The 18,046-nt window shown below is 52.9% G+C and overlaps 2 protein-coding genes across 7 annotated transcripts; one reads left to right on the top strand and one right to left on the bottom strand.

The window, feature by feature from the left end:
• Window positions 1-455: 455 nt before the first annotated feature.
• LOC122383440 (alpha-taxilin-like) lies at window positions 456-7,268 on the top strand. 6 transcript variants are annotated; one of them, XM_043369867.1, is made up of 9 exons: window positions 456-709; window positions 2,442-2,553; window positions 2,745-2,915; window positions 3,183-3,329; window positions 3,565-3,759; window positions 4,056-4,184; window positions 4,723-4,881; window positions 6,301-6,580; window positions 6,834-7,268. In XM_043369867.1, the coding sequence occupies exons 2-9, from the start codon at window positions 2,509-2,511 to the stop codon at window positions 7,055-7,057; spliced, it is 1,350 nt and encodes a 449-aa protein (XP_043225802.1). In that variant the 5' UTR covers window positions 456-709; window positions 2,442-2,508; the 3' UTR covers window positions 7,058-7,268. The 6 variants fall into 6 exon arrangements, with proteins under 6 accessions (XP_043225802.1, XP_043225807.1, XP_043225806.1 ...); XM_043369872.1 differs by having other exon boundaries at window positions 544-564; XM_043369871.1 differs by having other exon boundaries at window positions 588-719.
• On the bottom strand, window positions 7,245-16,511 carry LOC122383417 (atrophin-1-like). The gene is made up of 4 exons (XM_043369784.1): window positions 16,473-16,511; window positions 11,953-12,151; window positions 10,002-11,596; window positions 7,245-9,732 (listed from the first exon to the last, which is right to left on the bottom strand). The coding sequence occupies exons 1-4, from the start codon at window positions 16,509-16,511 to the stop codon at window positions 7,630-7,632; spliced, it is 3,936 nt and encodes a 1,311-aa protein (XP_043225719.1). The 3' UTR covers window positions 7,245-7,629.
• Between the last annotated feature and the right edge of the window lie 1,535 nt (window positions 16,512-18,046).

Genomic DNA, 18,046 nt, shown 5'->3' with positions numbered 1-18,046 from the left:
ACATCCGTGAGGCGGGTACGCCCGATCCGCAAATGTCGCCAAGCAACGTTCTCTATATCCGGTAAGCGACGTCACTACTTAGGTGGGATTAGATATCTCCCGGACGACGAAGATTCTACGTCGTCCAGCCAATGCCGTTCGATGTCGGCGGGGATGGGCTACGGTTAGGTACCGAGCGCCAGGAACTGACACCGACTGTGAAGTACATACCTGCTACCGTCATTGCCAGATGGCTTGGCTGGCGGCCGACAACCGCTCGTGTGAACAGCTGTTGATTGGCCGGACGACGTAGAATCTTCGTCGTCCGGGAGGCGTGTTTCGTTTTTGTTTTTGCGTGACAGGAATAACAATAACGCGTCTGGGAGACATCGAATCCGGCCTTATGTAGGTAATTTGTGATAATTTAGCTGTCAAGTACCGGGCGCTATTTGTTGCCTGTTCTTTACCAGTACGCTACCAAAGTTCCTTGCTGGCGTTTTTTGGCCTCTCATTGGTGAATCGCAAAGACCAAGTAGATTCCACCAATGGGAAGCCGTAAAACGCCAGCAAGTTTGCAGCCTTCTGGTAAAAAGCGGTGACTGAACAGTAACCTGGTTGCGGCTTTTGTGACGCAAACCGTCTTTTTATTTACCTACTTGATTTACTTCGGTAATGCTCTTATCAAGGCCCTATATGCTCTTATACGGCCTTGGGTAATCAGAACGGTAAGGTAAGGTAAGGTACGCGCCCGGGAATTTATATCTTACTTTGTATAAATACTTTGTAGGTATGCTTCCGGGTCAGCAAGGGAAAATGACATGTTTATAGTCCGTTTTATTGGTCCCACCAGTCCACCCCAAGAAGGCTTTGTGTCAGTGTCGCTACCATTATTGTTATAAGAGTTCAGTGGTCGCTACGCACCAGAGGGCTGTTCACGGGCCCTGTGTGCGGTCGGACCGCACACAGCCTCCAAGCTCCGCCCACCGCGTCCCTACGTCAGCCTTCCGTCACCGCACACAGCGACCGCTGTGGCCGGTCGGGACTGGCCACAGCGGACCGTCCACCGCACGCAGCCATGACGTCAGAGCCGCCTACCCATCCCCTACCCCCACGCCTGCTGGATGCACCACACACACCGCATGCAGCAGTGTGCGGTGCCCGTGAACACCCCTCCGCACTGAGGGGTGTTCAGGGCCCTGTGTATGGTCGGACTGTACACAGCCTCCAAGCTCCGCCCACTGCGTCCCTACGTCAGCCTTCCGTCACCGCACACAGTGACCGCTGTGGCCAAGGCTCTATAGACGTTGTGGCCGATCGGGACTGACCACAGCAACAGCGGACCGTCCACTGCACGCAGCCGTGACGTCGGAACCACCTGCCCATCCCCTACCCCCACGCCTGCTGCACACACCGCACACACCGCACTCAGCAGTTTGCAGTGCCAGTGAACACCCCTCTGGAGTCGTTTTTGTAAAGTTACAGTTAGATACCTACCTATCTGGCGATTACTACAGATGGTTTCATGGCAAATTTTTGTCCGGGCAAATTTTCATGGCTATTTCAACCAGAAGAAATGAAATAAACACAACATAACCTAGCCTCACACGTCATAGTGGACTTGGTGTGACCTAATGCTAAAATTTTGCAGTAAAAGTACCTAACCAACAAATATTTGTTCTAACAAAAACTTTCAGGACACAGCCTACAGACTGCTTACCAAGGCTATGGAACTTCCTGCTGACTTTATCTGTCGTCTTGGGATGATGGGCCTGTTCCAATGCCTCCAGAATTCTCTATTCAGCATTCCAGCACCTCCAGTAAGCTCCAGAAAGCTCTTGGCAAATCTCCAGAGACCTTCAGCAACTTTCATCCAGCCAGTTGTGATGTCCACCTTTGACTGGAGGCTCTGGTCTACAATTATTGGCACATGTGACAATTATGAATGTATACAAAGGACTCTTGCAGGCTAATTTTACAATTCAATTGTAAAGAAAGTCACATTATCATTCTTTTGAAAATATATCTCTGTTCAGTCACTGTTTTTTATCAGCATGCTGTTTTTTCCATATAAGGAAGTTATTGCTGGCACTTTTTGACTGCTCTCGGTGAAATGAATGTGAATTTGACCAATGAGGATTCAAAAAAAATAGCAGCATGCTCACAGCCTGCTGACAAAAAAACTGGGACCAAACAGGGCCCAGGCTTATTAAAATTGAAAACAAACTCGCTTTTCAAGAGTGAATTTTCTTTTGTCTGACATCAAATGCCTGACATCAATCACCAGAAATTTCCAGATAACTTTCCTGCTTCTCCAGTAAAACCAGAAGAGCTTCCAGTCAGCAACTTCTACCGGAGGTGCTGGAACAGGCCCAATATTTCTACCAAACTGGATCATACAACATTCAATAAGAGTGTTACTAGTGTTGTGATGTTTCATGTTTCCAGTTTTTCTTTTTTTACAGGCATTTATTATTTGTCCCTTTAGGATTCATCTGTTATCCTTATTGATACCTGCTTATACTGATCAAGATGACATCCAGTGCAGATTCCAACAATGGGTCAAAGGTCTTGGAGGTAAGAGTTAAAAAAATGTTATTGCTAGGGAAGTGTTTTCACCAGACATCATGCACTTGATCTGTTTGATAATAATCTAAATGATCATTATTCCAATAGACTCAAATACCAACAAGGGCTGGCAACAGTTCAAATATTGGCTATTGCTTTAATCACAAATTATCTTTGATGACCCTGGGTATTTTATGCAGGCTCAGGTTTCTGAGGATGGAGCCAAGCGCGATCGGAAGACTCAGAAGAGGATAGAGAAGACGGTGGAGCAGGTGATGTCTGCTGCCAACGACATCGCCGACCCTTCCGAGCGGCTCATGTTTGTCTGCAGAAAGCATGCTGAGTCACAGGAGGAAAACAAGAAACTCAATGTAAGTAGCCTCAACTGGTATAGGCTGGCATATATTTCATTCGTTTTTCGATAGACGCGTTACGTCTTGTACAAAGCTTTATGTCACCACCTTATGCCCAGGTATCAGCTGGCTGAGCCAGACTCAACTCGTAGTTAAATTATGTTGTGCTCACTCACCAATCGAGGAACAGCATGCGACGATATAAGGAGCTTCTAGCATTCGTGCTGCTCTGTGCGTGCTGTTCTGGGTGTCGGCTGTGTCCTGAGCACACACGGCCCGTTTCAGTCGTCAATCCGTAAGCTGGAGCAGCGGGTGGAGCAGCTTCTGAAGGAGAAGGCATCCATGGAGAGCGAACAGAGCAAGGCCCTGCTCACCCGCAGTCGATTGGAGGGCCTCTGTCGCGAGCTGCAGAAACAAAACAAACTTGTCAAGGTACGCGGCAGTCGTCTGCCGGTTACAGCCGCGGATCGCTACGTAACGGCCGAAACATCTCAAACTCGTTTGAGCCAATCTGCTGCTCGAATTTCTTTGTATCTCGGATCTGACTCGGGTTGTGGCCTCGGTTCCTACTCACGGGTCGTTTACCGTGATCTGTGACCTAGCTGTGTAACGACTGTACTTCTATGCACCGTTTGACCTCTGGCTCTGATCCGTGACCCGCCCACAGGAGGAGAGTGTGGCCAAAATTCGGGAGGAGGAGGAAAAACGGCGTGAGGTGTCGGCCAAGTTTCAGACGACTCTCAGTGACATCACAGGAACGATGAACGAGAACAACCAGAAGAACAACAAGCTCACAGAAGAGAACATTGAAATGTCCAAGAAGCTGAAGAGCTTGTGTGAACAGTACGAACAGAATAACTCGGTAGGTAAGGTCCTGCTCTCGCTGCTGGGTCATATGACAATGGTACCCGGCCCGCTCCGTGAATGGTTCATTTGACGATTATAATGAGTTATAAGGGTTCACGGGAGATCGTTCAATTTTTGCTGAATGCTGCAGTGATCATTTGCGTGCATTTCTGTTTTAAGCAAGGCTCTGTCTAGCTTTTCGGAAGATTTGCTTATTGAGACATCGCAGAAAACGCCTTCCAATATTTTTACGATGAAGATAGGCTGAACGACCCGGAGCAAAGTGGCTAACATGAGGTACTCCCATTCCAGCTTGTTGAGAAAATGATGAAACAGAAGGAGCTGGAGTCGCAGCTGGCCGAGGCACGGCTCGCTAAACTGCAGCTAGAAATGAACCAGGAGAAGCAGGCCTTTCTGCTTGAAAAACAAAAACTTCTCCAGGTATGTCGTGATGTGTTGGCTTTCAGTTTTCTCTTGGCATTCAGTTATTGGCACATATTATAGTATTTCTGTATATTGCCAACCCTCCGTTTTAGCTACCTATGCAATGTTGATCTAGGCGTATTCTGCATCTGTAAAATGAGGGATAATTATCCGGGATCACCGGTAATTATTTGGTATTGCAGGGACCATTGATGCAATTAGTCATTTTTAGATTGTTTTTACTTCACGAATGGCTGTTTTACTCGTTGCCATGTCCGTTGTGCACGGTGTCAGCCCAAAATCAATACCCAAAACACCGAATGATCCCGGTGATCCTTAAAAATTATCCCTGATTGTCCGGATGCTGAACGCACGCTATGTTTAATGGTGTGGATCTCTACTTTCGTTAGCTGTCCTGGGCCCTTCTTGGGCAGTCGTCAGAGGGCAGGGCAGACAATGTGAACTACGGAGTGACTGTGTGACGTTATCGCATTTGATCCAAACACAACATCCACCGTTTCACCCGCCGTTCACCACCGGCTGTCGTGTCTCACAGGAGATGTCCACATACCAGAAACGGTGTACAGACCTGCAGATGTCGGAAGTCTCGCTCCGGGAGCAGCTCAACACCTACACCGAAAAGTACGAGGACTTTCAGGGCGCGCTGGCCAAGTCCAGCAAGGTCTTCAACAACTTCAAATCGGAAATGGAGAAGGTAGGTTCATAGGCTGTGCCTTGGTCATAGTTGGCTAATGAGTTATGGCGTACCTACTCGTGCGTCGGTAAGTGTCCCATATGGCGTTAGTTTGATGGCTAATTGTTGATATCCTCAACCAGTTGATGATTTACAGCGTTATAAATAGAGTGGTGATATGGCGATTGCTCGTTTCCTCACGATGAGGGTTCTCGATGGGAGTTTCATTCGTGTTTATTGTGTATGACTCTGGTGCTGAGGGTAGGGCTCTGGTGTCTGTGACGATTGGGGCTGAACAGGCGCGGGAGGGTTAATTATAGATAGAGCACGTACATAGAGCTTTAAGCCATCTGCGTACTGATCAATGGTGACGGCTGCCGATCCTACACTCACGCGGGCCCGTCCCAGGATGACCCGTCCACCCGGGTCTGAGGTCAGTGACCTGGGGTCTGTCGGCTGCAGGCCGGCGCTGACCTAACCCAGGGTGTCCTGGCTGACCGGGTCAGAGGTCATTGACCCTCTCCGACTGGGTCAGAGGTTTGTGATCCTCTGGTCAGCTGCTGTTCAACCAGGGTCGGGTAATGCGCGCGCGCGTGTGTGCCTTTGTGTGTGCGGCTGAGCACCTCGTCCGCCCCGGGTGCGGACGCGGCCACTAACGCCCCGATCCCCGCCTCTGTGCTGTGTTGTCTTCCGTCTTCCTATTTAACAATCACAAATGTCGGGGATTGTTGTAATATAATGAATGTGTCTTTTTTTCGGTGGAATAACGTTTGGTTGGTGATCGTTTTTTTTTTTCGTTCTGTCATTAAAACGACATTCCTTTTAACAACGCGTCTGTTTGTTTGAACTGTGACTGGTTTTAACTCATTCTACTGCTTTTTACCACTGTTTGATTCTTCCAAATAACGTTTTCTGATTACCAGACCACTAACTTTTTTTAAAGTCTCCCAGATATGTCTTCCGTATTCATGAGTAACTATATTATGACGCTCAGCAGCGCGTTGTCCGTCTAAAGCCACGTTTCTCTTCCTTAGTGCTTTTTTGGCCGCCATTTATCTTGCATTGCTTAGTTTACCTGCTGCACCGTTTAAACTCATTTAGAGTTTTTACCGCGACCCTCCCAGTGCGATCGTTATACGATTAGATGTCTCTTTTACGATGTCGTGTTTTGGAATCATCAATATGGTCTGGTTGGAGTCATTTTGTGTCAGTCCATCAATCCATGCTGACACTATGGAGTAGGTACTTTTCTACTCCATGATGACACGGATATTGTTTTACGCCATATCCCTGTGGCTTTTGAGCCCCTGCTGCTGTGGCGGCTGCACTTACAGCTTCTGCTCGATCAGATTATGTGTCACCACTCGCTGTCTGAGCTCTGTCCGACGTATGAAGCTTGGTTTCTGTTCATCTTAACTGTGTGCCTGTCCGCCGCCACAGATGCAGAAGAACATCCGCCGGTTGGAGAAGGAGACTGCCACCTGGCGACAGCGCTGCGAGGGCAGCAACCGCTCCCTCATCAAGATGGCCGAGCAGAAACAGGCCGACGACGCGCAGCTGCTGGGACAGCGGCGGCGCATCGACACCCTGGAGCGGCTCTGCCGGGCGCTGCAGGCGCGCGCGGCCGCCGGTGTCGGGGCGGAGGACGGCGGCGGAGGGGAGGCGGAGGAGGCGGCAGAGGGGGCCGCGGCGGTACCCGAGAGGGCGATCAACGGGCAAGGTGAGAGCTGATGGTCAGTGGTATCGAGTGGTAAAGGTCCTTTGGTTGGTGGGGTGGGCTGTCTGAGCCTGGCAGCATATTGCTTTGACATGGTGGCGATTGCTGTGGTAATCATGTGTCCGTCTTCCAGTAATCAGTAGGAGCGTAATATTTCAATGGCCTCTCTCTGTGCCGCTGATATAGCGGCATATATATGTGCCGCTGTTATATATGTCGTGTCACCCGATGGTGACCCGGTCTGACGCGCCCACAGGCGACTGTGCGGAGTCGGCGGTCTCCAGTTCCGAGGAGCGGCCGGACACCACCCCCGCCGACTCGCCCGCGGTAAGCTGCTGCCAGGACGCCGCCGTCGACTCTACCTCAGGGGTCACCGGCTCTGGCGACACCAGTCCCGGCGAGTCGACCACCCCTGAGCCCTCCGCCCCCGCCCCCACCCCGTCCGGCGCGCCCGCGGAGGCGGAGCCGGTGTCTCTGTGAGTCCCATCACCTCCCTCCCTCCCTCCCCGAGCACCGCCGGGCGGCCGCCCGGCCAGCCCGCCGTATGCAGAGGCGCGCATCACCACGGGACGTGATGAGCGCGCCACCTCCACGGCCGCCAGGCCGCCCCTCACGCTGTGGTTTTCGCCCTTTGTTGTCCCTTCATGTGCACATAATATAGTGTTGAATAAACCGTCATGTGAATCACGTGTATTGACTTTATCCAGCGATGTCTAAGCTAGGTAACAATAACAACAGATACTGAGCAAATCCTCTGACCTCTTCTCCAGCGCATCTTTGCGCGATGAACACATGCTCGCGAGACAAAAAAGGAATGTCATTCATTTACCGTAACAGCTTGAGAAATGTACAGCGCGTGCCCCGACGAAGGACGTTCAACATGAACAAGAAGGTACAGATCGCGGCCATACATCAACATAACGTGAAAGCACGGGTTGTAATCACTTAGAACGATAACACGCTTACTCATTCTGAGGGGTATGTGGCGTCTTGCGATGCAATGCTTGTTCACACCACACACCCAGCTTCTCGCTTCCGCGATATTTCAAGCCTCATCCTTTGTGTCGCCTTGATAGCCGTGCTCCAAACTCGGGCTGTTTCGCCTTCAGCAGGGCCAGAGACCGGGACCGGAGAGTGGTAACTGATGGGGAGTGGGACCGCGGGGACGTCACTGGGGACCGCGGGGACGTCACTGGGGACCGGGGTGACGTCACTGGTGGAAAGCGGGACCCGTGTGACGTCGCGGACCTCGAGCGGGGCCGACTGGGCGGGCGAAGGGACCTTGATGTCACCTGCCCAGGTCGCTGATCCCTGCGCTGGTGATGCTCCTTGGGTGTGGTTTTCCGACGCGTTCGTGTTGATTCCCGCTGCTGTGACCTTTCTGACGTTCCCTGACGCGACCTCTGTGTCAGCTGCCTGGTGCGCCGTCGGCTGACCGAAACAGGGCGGTACCGGGGTTGTCGGTCTCCGCGGTACCGTGGGGGCATCCGGCGCAGGCGGCGGCTCTGCCGTAGGTGGGGTGATGCAGGGGCTGGAGGTGGCTCACGATGCCGCCCGTGGTACGCTCCTCCCGCGGGGGGTCTTTCCAGAGACGGTGGGTGCTGGTCTGAGGCCGGGTACGGCGCTGGGGTGGGGCGGGGTCGGTGCCGCGGGGCGTGGGGAGGAGGTACCGGCCGCAGACTGTGAGGGGGAGGTCGTTCCGGCTGCCTGGACAGTCTGGGAGGGCGATGTTCCCTGTGCTGGTAGTACTCCCTTTCAGACGGAGCCGTATGATATCCTTGGTGGTACGCATCCTCCTCTACTGCTGTCTCCCTGTACGCTGCCGGTTCTGGGGTGCCTCGATGACTGATGACCGGCCGTGGAGTGGTCACCACCACCACACCCTCCGTCTCGCCCCGTCCATGACGCGTTCTCTGCGGCTCCCACGGCCTACCGTACGCACCAACCACGGCCGGCACGGCTGTAGGCCACGGTCGCGTGGTGTGCTCCGGCTCGGCAGGGGCGTACAGAGGTGCTACAGGCGTGATAGCGATGTACCCAGTGGAGCTGTGCTCAGGGACGGGACCAGGACGATGGTGGTGGTGGGATGGAGGAGGGCCGTGACTCTCCCAGTGCACTGGAGAGGGGCTGTGCTCTTCCCAGTGTACCGGGGCGGGGGTGGGTGGACGGGTGGGTCGTGTTGGGTAGTTGGGCGGGCGGTGGATAGGGGCTCGATATACTGGTCGTGGGTGATGTGTCGAGTGGCTTGGTGGGTGTTGGTCATGGGGCGATACCTGTCTTACTGGGTGAGGATAGGAATCGGGTGCTCCTTCGGGCAAATGATAGGGCTCGGGTCTCTCTTCTCCATGGCTATAGGGAAGATGCGGCCCCTGTGTCGACTCTTCCCTGTAACGTTGTGGGATAACCTCCCGTTGTGGCGGACGGTGAAGGAGGGGTCGTTCTCCTGGGTGTCGATATTCCTCAAAGGCTTCCTCTGGATGGCGGTGAACGATGTGTTCCTCTGAAGGATGTCGATGCAGGACGTGATCCTCTTGCTCCGCGAAGCGATGAGGCGGAATCCTTTCATCCTCAGGATAGCGAAGGGCAGAGTCACTGGTTTCATGATGAGGGACAAGGCGAGGACCCTCGGTAGGGTGATGACGAAAACTTGGACGTTCAGAAGAATGATGGGTTAAGAGACGCGGACCCTCAGTGGGGTGATGGGGTAAGAGGCGCGGACCCTCTGTTGGGTGATGAAGTGCAGGATGAGGGTCCTCAGTTGGGTGATGGGGTAAGAGGCGCGGACCCTCAGTTGGATGATGGTGTATCAGACGCGGACCCTCGGTTGGGTGATGGGGTAACAGACGCGGACCCTGGGTGGGATGATGGGGTAACAGACGCGGACCCTCAGTGGGGTGATGCGGGATGACTGGCTCCCTGCCGCCGAGACGGAGGGTTACCGGAGCCCCGTCCGGCCCGTCGCCGCGGAACTGTCCCGGGTACGCGGAGTACTCCTCCGGCCGATACAGTCGATCGTTAACGTGCTCGAACGCGTCTGAGTGAGGGCAGTCGACCTTGAACCACCAGTCACAGACGAGGTGCAGCTGGCTGAACACGGTGCCCGTGGTACAAAGGAACGACTGCGGTCGCCCGTCACTGGTGCAGTAGTGCCACACCTGTGGGCAGGGAGAGGAGGTCGGTCACACGCTCATAGTTGGCGCTAAGGGTGTGAATTGGTGTCTGCTTGTTTAGTCAGTGACTGGAATCGACCGCGTGAAACGTATCCGGCAATGTTGAACTTTGCATTCTAGTTCGATTGATCTGCTGACCTAGGGCTCTCTGAATGCCCATGTCTCGTTTCTCGTTCAGTTTTACCAGCGTCATCCTCTCTCCCACCCCACTACCTCCTTCCTTTTCTACCTTCCCGGCCTTTAGTTTTTCTCACCTGACACCCGGTCTCCATGTCGGCGTAGAAGCCGGGCGGCCGGCCCAGGCAGCTGAAGCTCGTCTCCGGGATGCTCTGAAGGGTCGGGTAGTCGATGTCAGCCACGCCTCGGATACAGTCTCCGTCCGGGTCGTCGCTCGTCCGGCGGCACGGCGAGTCGGGACTGTACTCGGGTTCCACTTGGTAAGGGACGGCTGGAGCGGGGTAGGCATCAGGAGGAGGAGGGTAGTGCCGAGGAGGATGGTGTTCCTGAGGAGGATGAGGATATTCCTCAGGAGGCAGGTGGTGTTTAGGAGGTGCATTGTATCCCTCTTGGACTAAGTGCTCATTCTCTGGATGGTGATAGGTCGGGTAGTCGTCTGGTGGTGGTAGACCATGTTCGGGGACTGGGTGATATTCCACGGGAGGGGGGTGGTACTGGACTGGAGGGTGATGACGCTCGGTTGGAGCGTGGTAACCGCTCGGTTCGCCATGGTGCTCGATCGTTGAAGGGTGGTTCGGCGGTGAGTCGTACTCGGTCGGTGGTGGATGGTACTCTGCCGGAGGTGACTGGTACTCGGCCGGCGGTGGATGGTACTCTGCCGGCGGTGGATGGTACTCGGCCGGCGGTGGTTGATACCTCTGCGTGGTGGAGTGGTACTCCTCCGTTGTGGTGAGGTAGTCCTCGCCCGGATGACTTTCCTCCGTCGTCTGGTCCTCCTCGGTGAAGTACTCGTCCTCTTCCGCCGGCTGGAAGTAGATTGATCTGTCGATCGACTCATCGGCTACCTGGTCCTGCTCCATCTCTATCGGCGAGTCCTCGTGTCTGCTGTACTCTTGTAACCATCTTCCATCAGCGCGCGTCCGGCCCTTCTCACTTCCCGTGTCGCTCTTTCGTGTCAACCTTGAATCGCCCTCCGTCCAGTCATCACTTCGTCCTGCATCCTCACGGCGTTCTGCCAGCGAACCGTCCTCCCGCATCTCCATCTGCTCGACCGAGTCCTTTCGAGACCAGTCCACGTCGCTCCTTCGAGGCCACTCAACATTCACGTCTGGGCGCTGTTCTTTGAAGCGCCGATGGGTGACGTAGGCACGTCTTTCAGCTGGCTGTTGCGTGTTCGTCTCTGTGATGTCTGAATCGCTGCGGCTTTCTGCGATGTTGAGGTCCACTTTCTCATCTGAAGGTGGAATTGTATTAACTTCCCTAGCTCCGTCGTCATGGTTGTCGGATCTTTGCCATCTGGCTGGTCTGTGAGACTGCTCTTCCTCATCCACACTGTATCGTTTTTGTCGCCTTTTGCTCACGACTCTACCTCCTTTGTCGGGCTCCGTTGTCGTCCGCGACTTCCTATTTCCGCTCGTACGCTCCTCCGAAAGTTTCTCCCCATCAGACCTCCTAGCTGGACCTCTATCTGTTTTTGGGTTGCGCCGCGGAGGTTTAAATGACGACTGGTTGGACTTGCTGTCCCTCTGAGCAGCATCTCTCTGGTTGGGATGGTTCGACAGGTTCGGTAAGTGAACGTCTTGTGAGATGGGCCACTGGTCTTCGGTGGCCAGCCGCAGGCGGTAGATGGCGTTCGGGTCGCCCCGGGCCTCGGAGATAGCCGACAAAAGAGCTGCAGCACACAGAACAACGGTGAGATGCGTCGAGGTCAGACTCACAGGCGTCGAAGACAGGGTCATATGTCTACGGTCATACACAAGTCACACTGGAACGACTATGCTCCTGACTAGTAATCAACGGTCACAGGATCAAGACAACACCTCAGAGTTAGAGCCAAGAGACAATTCACAAGACACAGAGATGTATTCCGGAAGGTCGTGGTCACCGGTCACAGCTTTCAGTTTCACCACAGTGCCTAAGCAGTAGGAAAATATTCGTTACGAAGAAATGGTATGCATGTACCAATGGCCATCCTGAGAAGCTATCAAGCAGTTTTTTAATCACGCTATCCGACTGATCGACACTCACCGAGGAGAGCGGCGGCAGGCGCCGTGCTGTTGCTGTCCTGGTGCTGCGGATCCCAGAGCGCGTTCAGAGCCGTCTGTCGCACGCCCTGGGGCGGCTCATGCTGAGCCTTTGGTGCCGTCAGTCGGTCCCCAGCCGCCGAGAGACACACGGCACTGAGGATGGCCCACTGGTAGAGACTGAGGAACCAGCGCCGCCCCACCTGCCGAACACAGAGGTGCTGATGAGGGTCCGTTCAAGTAGTGAAGCCGCATAGGCCACACCGCCCGTCTATCACGAAAGGTGAGTGGTGGTATTTCGGTAGCCAATATATAACAAGACACACAGTGGTACTGGTGATGTTGATACGATCCATGAATTTAAATGACTACCTACTGTTAATGATAGGTATGTGATTATACGCATCGCCCTTTGTACGATAATTTCAATTAAGATTTACACACAGTGGGTAAGCTAGCTTTAGGAAACATGCAATAAAACAGGGGCTACAATAAATAAACCACGTTACTACCCGACATCCTGTCGCAGTGTCTCCAGCCCCCAGCCCCCGCCCCGTCTCCATCCCTGTCCAACGGCCTCCGTCTCGCAAGTGCCGTCAGAGCCTGGTGCTAGTCTCCTGTGCGATAGCGCAGTCTCCCGGGATAGCGTCGGCGGTGCGGAGACTGCGCTGCTGTGTTGGGCGCTAGCACTAGCCTGCCGCGCGGTGTCGCGCCCGGCAGTACCAAGCCACAAAGCTGCGACCTGGAACTGTAGATATGCAACTAGGGCCTAAATATCAAAATAATTTATACCCACCTCTGGTACAAATCTCGATTTTTCGTTACATTCCATACGACCTAAGGAAAGAAAAGAGCCATTCCAAGGTCCTTTGTCAGAGAGCGGCCTGAGCCTGCTCAATCGTCACTAGACAATTATCGAATGCAGTAATTTCGCGTGACATGCGGCCACCAAATCATAAAGGTAGGCACTGTCGGTATGACGAAACTACTATTAGGCCATAAAATCCTCGTCCTGACGTCACCGTAACGGCCTTCCGATCCGTTCTCGATGAGAGGGTTTCGCGCCGCTCGGTGTGTATTTGCGGCAGGCGGCTCGCGTCGCTCCCGTCACCACTGTCGGTAATTGTTCCGGCGTCGCGCACATGGCGAGCACGCGCCGCGCGCTCGGCCGTGCGGAAACGGCCGCGCTGTTAGTGGGTTATTTCGCGATCAGCCGGCGGGCGGCCACACTCGCCGCCAGTCTGCGCGTGTTGGCCAATGTCCGACTGGTCATTGGTGGTTAGTCCGACTGGTCATCGGTGGTTAGATTGTCCGTCTAGCCGTCTGTCGGCTGTGACTGAATGTTGGGCTAACGAACTGTGCTCGGGTGATGTGAAATGAACTGGACGGCTTAATGGGTTATTTAAAACGACGGCTGAAAAAAAAACGGTGACTGTTAGAGCCCCGAGGCCTACTGACTGCCGTATGTCGTACCTAAGTCGGCTATCTGGCAGTTGTGAGCGACACCGTACGGCGCTGGAATCAGTTATCAGACGGACCGTTTTAAAAGTACCGCACTCACCATTAGAGAACAGTTAGGATCAATTACGACTCATTTGGCTATTCAACAAAACAAGCTGACTCACAGTTCAGCAGATCGAAGCATAGACCACTCGAACCCTACCGTGCATAGCCCACTCATAGATATAAAGGGATCTAAGGCTGAAGCGAAAGACGGTCACGTTTTATACCTCCGCTGCCGACCGAATGGAAAACAAGAAATACTTGCATCCTGCATCCACGCCTTGACACTCTAATGTTCGACCTCCGTGTCTCATCAGTCATCACTCCCCGAAAACGGACACCAGGTATGCGACTCTGTTATGTAGCTTCCCAGGAACTGTGTGCGGAGCCGTTCGGCGCCTCCGGCCGGCTGGTCGAGCTCCAGTTACGTCAGCAGAGTCATCGCAAGCAGCGTCATCGTACCGGACGGCAGATGGCCTCTCGGGTGTCACCGGTGATGTAACAATCGGCCCCTCCCTGCCGGCCGGCCGGCAGTGGACGGACCAGACCGTGCGAACGGCGGACACGCGGCCCGGGTCGATGGGTGACCAGCGACGCACATGGGAAAGGTGGGAGACGGGCTGCTTGTTCGTGTTATGCAATGCGTCCCGGCTCTTTTAGGGGTTGCCCTAGAGGGCAGAAATTAGGCAACAGTCAACCGTATTAGCAATAGGTACATAGTTAAATTTTCTAACGGTAGCACTTATTCTTCGGCCGACGCTCCGACGATCTTACATTTAAAGCACATGCAATATGCAGTGCTTTATAGGAGGATGAGGATAAGGCACAGATCTTAATTTGTCAGTTCATATTTAATGTTGTTCTGTTACGACGCTCAATTTTAAAGCCAAGCGACGTTTCTATAAGGTTTTTATGTTGCCTGTCACGCGATCGAGTATGCATTTAATGAGTGCTTCATCGGTCGTATCATGCTGTCTTAAGCAATTGTTGAAAGCCAAAATGTTGGAACAAGCCTCCGAATCTGAAGGTTTGGTGATATAGAGATTGGATGTCTCATCGTGTAGAAAAGATTGTATGTCACGGCAATGCCTAGTTTTGAAACTAACGTAAGCGCTAGCATGGAACAGCAACTGTCTGCATTGGCAATATTTAAATTTTCTTGCGGTAACACTTGTTTCTTCAGTCAGCACTCCGACAATTTTACATGGGATAAAGCATATGCTATTGGCAGGGTGGCGGGTGCATCTAGTTTCATAGAAAAGACTCTATGGAATCTTTTCGTGGGCGTGTTGTGTAAGAAGGGATGATTTGCCTAAACAAGCAATGCTTACATCAAAAATTACTTGTTGATTATCAGACGATTCTATTAATATCAGACTAAATTATTATTCGCAAGAAATGGCGTTCCAGTTCCACCCTGAGAAACCAATTGCCAAATTATCGCCAGAGGTTAGCGTTACGTAATGTGCGGACCCGACTCTAAGATACGATCAATGGCTAGTAATTTGAAGGTAGCATACGTCGACCTCCCTAAAAGGCTATCGTTATTATGAGCAACACGACTTTGTGAGATAAACAAACATTATTCATAGACCATAGTTCACACCTTCCTGTTACAGAGATCGGGTCGGGCAATTATCACATTCAAACCGTCACGGTACTTGAGCATGCTTCCGTGACTGGCGCAACGTGCACCATTCCGTGAAACTGTCGCTAATCAATCTCACCGTGACAGAGGTGCGGCCTCGCGACCCGCCCTGTCCCAGCAGCTCACCATCCTGGCTGCGATGCGGGCTGCAGACCCTCGGCGGTCACCGGTCGCGGCGCGGCTCTGACCAGCCGACGAAGAGTGCAGAAAGAAGCTCGTCACGCGCACGCGGCACCGTCGACCGTCCCCCCGAGACTGTCGCCGTCGCCGACGCGGCCGCCGACGGGGGACGACACTTTCGGTTGGCCCGGGGGTGTTTGTAACATTGGCGCCAGATGTGCCCGCTGATCGGCCCGCCGATGTGTTGGACACTGCTCACACAGTGGACAGAGCCGGCAATAACGACTAACGACCGGCGGGCGCTGGGCCGAGACGGACGCGAATTGAGCTGAGTAGGTAGGGAGAGAAAAGTAATCTTGGGGAGAGACACGTGATTTAGGGCCTGATCTGGATCAGATGCTCGTTTAGTCTAATCTAGCCTGCTTGATAGTAAATCGACTGAACAGACGCGGTGACTTTCCAATACAGATAGGATCAAGCTATCATTTACTCGTCAGATGGAAGGTAGGCAGGCTGGAAGAATAAAAACAAAAACTCCAAACGATGGCGCGGTAAGATGCTTAGGTACTGCTTATCCATTGGGAGGGGCCAGCGATTTATTTGAGATTCTGTATAACTGAACGAATGTACACGGTGCAGTGTGCCCCTTGCCCCTGTGTGCGTCACGGGCCTTCAATCGATATGTACCAATCGAATGACCTTCCACTGGCGTTTAGCTAACACGCGTCGGAACTCTATCGTGTTGATAAAGCTTATGAAGGGAACGTTCATGAAACAGTATGGGTCTATTCACTCGTGTGGGTCTGGTTTCCGGTTATATACTTCCTAACGCTTTGCTTAGCTTAAAGCACGAAAATTTTAATTGCAGTTTGACCATAGGAACTGTACAAGTAGCTTATCATGATACTACCTAGTTACCAACCTGATATTTGTCTCCTTTGGATTCGTTACTTTTTCCTATCTAAGTTATGAATTGATCAAAATCGCAAGTTTGCAATATTTTTATCTTAATTTGTCGTTTACCCAACTTTGCAATTCTCCTTCATCTTTACCAGTTCACAACTGTATCAACGCACAATGTTCCCTGGCAGTTATACATCAGCGAAAGTCACGCACTTCGTTCGAACCCCATCACCCATGTAGTTAGCTAATCGCTCCGGTCCGGCTCAGTCAAACACCGTGACCACCGGCCAGTGTCCGCGGCGGTGCGTGACTTGGCACGGTCGTACCCCTCCCCCCAATCGCGGTCCCACCCAGTTCGCCAGAATTTCCGCCTTGTCTGTACCCTCCATGGTCACAGCGGGCCCGCTCATTAGTGTTCGATAGCGCTCCGTGGTCGGACCAGTCCCCCACGTTTATTGCCCGCCCGGTGCTGTCTCATCACATGGGCCCGCCGTCCGCCCCTCCCGCTGCCGCCCGCCTCCACTCTGCGACCCTGTCTCATTTCCTCTGGCGCCGGCCGCCCCAATTCATCGTACCGCCGCTCCCGGTCGGAACACACCACCGACACTGCCACGGCCACCGGCAGCTCCGTTTCAGCCCCCCCCCCCCTCCGTGCCCGCCCCTGTCCTCGGGTGTGACATTCTTGGTATACCGACCGGCCACCTCCGCCTTGATAGCGAGGTCACGTCTCCGCGAGTGGCCTGGAGACTGGCCGCTGTCTAAACTACTGAGCGGGCCGAAATGACATTATGGAGAGCTGTTGCTCTGGATGACATCAAGCAGAATGACGGCAGTTCCGCGATGTTGCGTTCCATAAAACTGAGAGCAGATAATGCAGTATGTCCGTCGGTTGTGCAGCAATTCTTTAACAGCGAGCTTCAATTAGAGACCGTTATCAACTAAAGAAAACCATCAGCCGCTGAAAAGGTCGCCATGCTAATACGGTAAACAAAACGTCAACAGGAAGCTTCGAAGGTTTTCATGCTGCATTGACGGTGCATTGCTATGGCACTTATCAAATTGTGTCTCAAGATGTGAATATCATTTGAATGTCAGGCAATAGGCATGAGGTTCACGTGGCATTTGGCTATCTATGCTATTTTCTATGGTAGCAGAGCCGAGTTCATAACATGCATGTTTTACCAACACGTCAGTTGGCGCACCCTCCGCTCACTTCAGGCCCGTGGCCATTCCTTTCCTCGCATGGACTCAATCGACCGAAGAATTGGAGCAGTCCAGCCGGTCGGCTCCCTCACGTTCACCCATGGCCAATGAGGGCACGATCAGCCCGTTTTCACGGGGAGTCTACCAAGGTTATAACCGAGAAAGTCACAATTATAGCCGCCTAATAACCCAGCAGGCGGTCTCATAGGTAAAGGCATCATATTAGGCCTCATTCGGCAAACAACGATGAAATACGCAGAACTAGCCTGAGTAAAGAATTGATACTTTTTTAGTAGCGGCAGTGTGCTCGAAATAATATAATTTTCGAAAGTTGTTTTACTCGACCCACTACAATTCCACCTTATCTACATAAGTAAGTATTTTGTGACCCAGGAATATAGGCAGTAACTATTAAATTCGTATGTCATCTCCCGCTATCGCGCTCCCTCAGGATTGGGTACCTAATACCTATCATTCAGATTAACCTACCCCATATGACCCCTTCATGTAATCCAGTTCATTGCTCTGAGACTGGTGACCTCAGGTGTCTGACTGGGTCAGGCATGATTCGGTCGTCAGCCTGGCATCACATCAATTCGGTCGGGTCAGATCAGACCAAGGAGTCCTTGGCAAGGACAGACCTCAGCTTGTGATCGAGTCAGACACGTCACTTCATGAACATGTAACCTGTTACCAGGGGCGTCTTCAATTCCACCCAACC

The sequence above is a fragment of the Amphibalanus amphitrite genome, unplaced genomic scaffold (genome assembly GCF_019059575.1).
Source record: "Amphibalanus amphitrite isolate SeventyFive unplaced genomic scaffold, NRLGWU_Aamphi_draft 000163F_arrow, whole genome shotgun sequence".
Lineage (NCBI taxonomy): Eukaryota > Metazoa > Arthropoda > Thecostraca > Balanomorpha > Balanidae > Amphibalanus > Amphibalanus amphitrite.
The sequence above is the reverse complement of the archived record's forward strand: the minus strand, read 5'-3'. Positions and strand labels throughout refer to the sequence as shown.